A 6,000-nucleotide genomic window follows, 5' to 3' on the forward strand; every position below is an offset into this window, starting at 1 on the left:
TTTTTTAAGAACATATTTTAATCCTTTTGAATGCCAACTTTGATCTCTAAGCACAACTATCTATGAAGAAAAAAACATATCATCTTAGTCTATAACCTCATGGAAAGTTATCCTTGTAAAATTCGTAAAAAAAAAAAAAAAAATTATTCCTAAACAAATTTTTATTTCAAAATTCGTTTTCAAGTTTTTTTTTCTGAGATTCTATAATCATCCAATGTATGTAACTCATTACTTCAACCTTAACTGATCTCAAATTCCTTGATGCAAAGTAAATCATGCTAAGTTTTGATTCCAAGAGATTAATATTTCTGTCTAGAGATTCTAGCAGAAATCTTTTCAAGAAGTTCTGTACATTGATGTTTTATTTATTTTACATGAAAGTGTTTGCTTCAACTAGACAATATTGTTACTAACAAACCATCAATCGTCCATGTATCAATCCTCTCAAAGCTCACAATATTTCGCAACTTCCATGCTCTATTCTTCGGTCTAGATTGAAGAAAATATAACAAAGTTAACTAAAAATAGAAAATAATATATGATTATGTACCAGCATACTACAAATACAAAAATTAGCTCAATGTTTTGTTAGAGATTAAAGTCACAAGTTTATTCGTTGCACTATAAATGGCTCAAAGAGAAGTAAGATTTCATATTATAATTACATTTCTAATTCTTCAATAAGTAGCAGAGAAAACATACAAGAATAAAAGAATTACGATGAACGCCATGGCTAAATTCGTAGTGGCAAAACTTGTCTTGGTATTGCTTGCGTCAACAACTAGAGCTAAATTGGTTTTTGACGTGACAAAAGAAGGTGCAAAGACTGGAGCTGATATCAACCAGGTAATTACATGTCTAATGCAATCCAAAAAATATATGTATAAGAATTAATCAGCTCATTGAAATGATGTTTACAACTGTCTTAGGCTTTAACCAGTTCATGGAACAAAGCATGTACGTCAACTATCCCGAGTAAAGTGTTTATTCCAAAAGGGATATTCTTATTAAGTCCAGTGACTTTAGAAGGTCCATGCAAGACTGCTATTGAGGTCGAGGTTCAAGGCACCCTTAAAGCCCTAACTAATAGCAAAGTGACGAAGGATAATAGTTGGGTCACTTTCCAACGGATCGAGCACTTCACATTGTCAGGTGGTGGAACTTTTGATGGCCAAGGAGCCAAAGCATGGGGTACTTGTGGCAATAATTTTTGCAAACAACTTCCCATCGTAAGTTTTTAAATCACTCATATCAACGTGTGTAAGTTGTGTTATGTATGAAATTAACTTAACTTCTTTTCATCATTTGATAGAATATAAGGTTCGACTTCATCATCAACGGGTTTGTCCATAATCTAAAATCATTGAACAGCAAACAATTTCATATTAATGTCCTGGGTTGCAACGACTTAACATTTCAACGCGTTAACATTATTGCACCAGCTGATAGCCACAACACTGATGGAATACACATTGGGAGATCCAATGGAATCAAAATAATAGATTCAAACATCAGAACTGGTGATGATTGTGTCTCTATTGGCGATGGTAGCAAAAATATATCAGTCACCAATGTTGAATGCGGACCTGGTCATGGTATCAGTATAGGAAGCTTAGGAAAGTTTGAGAAAGAGGAACCGGTGTTTGGAATCACTGTCAAGAATTGCACTTTAACTAATACTGACAATGGCGTTAGAATAAAAACTTGGCCAGCTTCTACTGTTAACTCTGCATCTATGATTCATTTTGAAAACATTATTATGAATAATGTCAGCAATCCTATCCTCATAGATCAAGTCTATTGCCCATGGAATCAATGCAATGCAAAGGTACCGGCTCAATAAACAGTTATTTTTTATATTAATAACCATGTCATTTCTTGATGTGTCTTCTATTTTGTTTAGGTTCCATCACGTGTTAAGCTTAGTAACATTAGCTTCAAGAGAATTCGGGGCACTTCTGCAACCCCTGTTGCCATGAAGCTTGTTTGTAGCAGTGGTACGCCATGTCAAGGTGTGGAGGTTGCTGATATTCAACTTAAATACATTGGAAAAGAAGCAGCAGTATCTGAATGTGAAAACGTCAAACCCATGATTTCTGGTGTGATGAACCCGCCTGCTTGCAGTCGCAAAGCTTAATTTCATCTCAAATATTTATGGTTCATATTATTTATTCTACACCTTTGTTCACACTGATATTTTCATGGCTAGATGGAATTATGTATTCAATAATTTACACAGTAATGAAAATAATTTCATTATTTTCATGACAAACAGATATGCCTAGCCCCATATTTAATTATCTTCTTAACCTTAGATTTTCAGATTTGGCTCTAAATTGGTAAGCAGTTTCGTATTAAAGGTAATGTGAAAAATAACTTTAATGTTTTCTCACACAGTTTAATCATTTGTTAATCAGCCTTGATGCATATATTTTGCGTTTCTTTCACTATGGATGTAGGGCTTGATTTGATCCTTGTCGAGCTTAAATAAGGTCTAATTCGTGATTGGTTTGAATCCAAAAAAACCAAAATGAGATTGGTTGGATATTGATAAGTTAAAATTTAAATTTGAATAAAAAAATAATTTAATTTTGAATTCGACTTAATCAACTCATTTTGTGAAAACGACTATAATTCTTAACTTGAACTTAAACTCATTTTTTATTTAAGCTCGATTAATTTAGATCAAATATAACTCGTTTTCATAGCCACTTCCAATTGTCATCGCTTTCTTTATTTTGCAATATTTTTAATCTTACAGCTTAATATGACCTCTTATAAACTTTTGGTTAAAATACCATTATATACAAAGTAAATAAAAATAAGTTTTTATTTTTTAAGAATAATATGTTAATATTCGACAAAATGCTTTTTTGATAAATTAATTTTATTATAAATTATTTCGTCAACTTTCATACCTATTCCTTGGTCTACTTTTAGAAAAAAATGAAACTAATTAAAACAAAAATAGAAAACAATGTAAGGCTTACATTAAACATACTAAAAATAACGAGGAATTAGTTAAATTTTCTGGTAGAGGTTGGTGGCAGGAGTTTCATCATTTGCACTATAAAATGGCTCCCTGAGAAAACTCATATCATCTCATAATCAACATCTCTTTTGGTGATGAGCAACCCACTATTAGGATCAATTACGAAAGTGTGAAGTTGAATCTGAATCCTCTATAAGCAACATTTTTAATTCATCAACAAGTGTGCGGTAGAAAAGAAGAAAAACAATGGAAAACATGATGAAGTTCATAGTGGCGAAGTTTGTTTTGGTACTACTTGTGTCAACAACTAGAGCTCACACAGTTTTTGACGTTACAGCAGAAGGTGCAAAACCTGAAGGTGATGCCAGCCAGGTAATTACATGTCTAATGCAATCCAAATGTGTTTGATTAAGAATTAATCATCTCATTTAATCAATGCTGTTTGGAATTGTTTTAGGCTTTAATGGCTGCATGGGGCAAAGCATGTGCTTGCACTGAACCTAGCAAAATTCTTATTCCAAAAGGACTATTCTTATTAAGTCCAGTGACTTTGCAAGGTCCATGCAAGTGTGCTGTTGAGCTTGAGGTTCAAGGCACCCTTAAAGCCTCGTCCGATAACAAAGCTGGGAAGGAAGGTGGCTGGGTCACTTTCCAGCGTATCGATCAATTCACATTGACAGGAGAAGGAATTTTTGATGGACAAGGAGAAAAAGCTTGGGGTGCTTGTGGCACAAATTTTTGCGACAAACTTCCCATAGTAAGTTTTTAAATTAATCATATCTAACATGCATTAGTAATTAATAATTGTCGCGAATATGAAACTCACTTAACTTCTTTTCAACATTTGATAGAATATAAGGTTCGACTTCCTCAACAACAGTCTTGTTCAGGGTATAACATCATTGAACAGCAAACAGTTTCATATTAACGTCCTGGGTTGCAACAACCTAACTTTTCAATCTGTTCATGTTACTGCACCCGCTGAGAGCCTCAACACAGACGGAATCCACATTGGAAGATCTTGTGGAGTTAACATAATAGACACAATAATCCACACCGGTGATGATTGTGTCTCCATTGGCGATGGTGCCAAAAATGTATCAGTCACCAATGTAGAATGCGGACCTGGTCATGGTATCGCTATTGGAAGCTTAGGAAAGTTCGAGAATGAAGAACCAGTGTTAGGAATCACTATCAAGAATTGCACTTTAAATAATACTGACAATGGAGTTAGAATAAAAACTTGGCCAGCTTCTACTGACAACACTGCATCTAGTATTCATTTTGAGGGCATTAACATGAATAATGTCAGCAACCCTATCCTCATAGATCAAGTATATTGTCCATGGAATCGATGCAATGCAAAGGTAATGGCTCAGCAAACAAATTATACGTTACATATAAGAATTTTTATTGAAATGATCATGATATAAAAATTCATTTCTCTTTTTTTTTTTTCAGGTTCCATCACGTGTTAAGCTCAGTGACATTAGCTTCAAGAATATTAAAGGCACTTCGTCAACTCCCCTTCTCATGAAGCTTGTCTGTAGCAGTGGTATACCATGTGAGGCGGTGGAGGTTGCTGATATTGATATTAAATACACAGGAGTTGGACCAACACAAGCTCAATGCACTAACGTCAAGCCCACCATTTCTGGTGTGATGAGCCTGCCTGAATGCACTGAAGCAGTAGCACCCACAGCAGCAGTAGCAGCAGGACCCGCAGCCTAATTTCACTTCAAATATTTATGGATTATATTAATTATTCTACAACTTTGTTCTTATTCATCTATTCACGAGTAGATGGAATGATGTATTTAATAAATTTTGCGGTAATAAAATAAATTCTTTTATTTGTTTAAAAACAGATATGTCTAGCTCCATATTTAATTGTCTTCTTAACCTTATTTACGTGGTGGTCGATTTACAGATTTGGCACTAAGTGGGCAAGCAGACTGAATGCAACCCTACTTCTATGTTGGCCTATAAGATCCTTGAAAATTTATTATAGGCATAAACATACGGCCATCTTTATGGAAATGATAATGAAATTTTTAAAGAAAATTAAGCTAATTGTGGTTGCTGGATTTAAAAAAAAAAAAAATATCTTTCTCCATTACTTGACCTGTAACAATCTGTAACATCCTATTATAAGATGATAAATTACATATTTTGTTTGCTCAAATATATAATAGAATGACCTACCATTAAGATGTTATCTATGTAAATGTCTCTTTTTCGAAAATGAAATTAGAAGTTTGAGTTCAGATGAATGTGCATAAATCCATAATATCTTGATAGTCCTTACAATATAATGAAGAGTTTTTAAGATATTTTAACTCATAAAGTTATGTAAGAATAAATTAATTAACCTACAAAAATGGAACGAAGAAACTTTGGTAACAAAGAGAAAGGACTGAATCAATTCAAGAGATAGAACATATACCATTCACTTCTACATTAGGCATTTTAGTTTCTTTATAATTATTCTTCAGTTTTCCTTATTCATTAAACAATACAATTTTTCTCTTTGCCTTATGCATGAATCATATATTTGTATAAATGGATCAGAATCTACCTGCTATGAATCATGTGAATCATTTCGTTACGTTTCTACTGTCGAGCTCCAGATATGCCCACAACTTGATTCATGTTAGGCACAAATCCTTCAAATTATTCTACGTGAATATATTCTGCAAATTAATTCTTCATCATCACAAAAAAAAAAAAAAAAAAAGAGACATACTTATACATTCCACAGCATGCTCAGTACGCATGTTATAGATTCTGTAAGCACGAAAATTCCAAGCTACACACCTTAATTTATCACTACTAGAATAAAATTTCCCAAGGTTTTTTCTATCTTTTAACACATGACATTTGCAGCCAAAAATATAAAACTCTGACAAATTGAGTATTTTATGTTTCCATAGTTCATAAGAGGTTTGCAATTTACTTGTCTTAAGAAAACTCAGTTGTTGATATGACAAACACCATTGATTGCTTCT

The 6,000-nt window shown here is 33.2% G+C and overlaps 2 protein-coding genes across 2 annotated transcripts; both read left to right on the forward strand.

The window, feature by feature from the left end:
- The first annotated feature begins 729 nt into the window (after nt 1-729).
- Nucleotides 730-2,137, forward strand: LOC123205246 (exopolygalacturonase-like). Its single transcript, XM_044622167.1, has 4 exons — nt 730-846; nt 930-1,229; nt 1,313-1,828; nt 1,904-2,137. Exons 1-4 carry the CDS (start codon nt 730-732, stop codon nt 2,135-2,137), a joined length of 1,167 nt encoding a protein of 388 aa, XP_044478102.1.
- A 972-nt stretch (nt 2,138-3,109) lies between these two features.
- On the forward strand, nt 3,110-4,857 carry LOC123205208 (exopolygalacturonase-like). The gene is made up of 4 exons (XM_044622139.1): nt 3,110-3,364; nt 3,450-3,749; nt 3,844-4,359; nt 4,454-4,857. Exons 1-4 carry the CDS (start codon nt 3,239-3,241, stop codon nt 4,721-4,723), a joined length of 1,212 nt encoding a protein of 403 aa, XP_044478074.1. The 5' UTR covers nt 3,110-3,238; the 3' UTR covers nt 4,724-4,857.
- The last annotated feature ends 1,143 nt before the right edge of the window (nt 4,858-6,000 follow it).

The sequence above is a fragment of the Mangifera indica genome, unplaced genomic scaffold (assembly GCF_011075055.1).
Source record: "Mangifera indica cultivar Alphonso unplaced genomic scaffold, CATAS_Mindica_2.1 Un_0002, whole genome shotgun sequence".
NCBI classification, from domain to species: Eukaryota; Viridiplantae; Streptophyta; class Magnoliopsida; order Sapindales; family Anacardiaceae; genus Mangifera; species Mangifera indica.

Coding starts and splice junctions, on each gene's coding strand:
- LOC123205246 (XM_044622167.1), top strand. CDS start 730: ATGGCTAAATTCGTAGTGGCAAAACTTGTCTTGGTATTGCTTGCGTCA. Junction 847..929: donor CTGGAGCTGATATCAACCAG/GTAATTACATGT, acceptor CAACTGTCTTAG/GCTTTAACCAGTTCATGGAA. Junction 1,829..1,903: donor GGAATCAATGCAATGCAAAG/GTACCGGCTCAA, acceptor TATTTTGTTTAG/GTTCCATCACGTGTTAAGCT.
- LOC123205208 (XM_044622139.1), top strand. CDS start 3,239: ATGGAAAACATGATGAAGTTCATAGTGGCGAAGTTTGTTTTGGTACTA. Junction 3,365..3,449: donor CTGAAGGTGATGCCAGCCAG/GTAATTACATGT, acceptor GAATTGTTTTAG/GCTTTAATGGCTGCATGGGG. Junction 3,750..3,843: donor TTTGCGACAAACTTCCCATA/GTAAGTTTTTAA, acceptor AACATTTGATAG/AATATAAGGTTCGACTTCCT.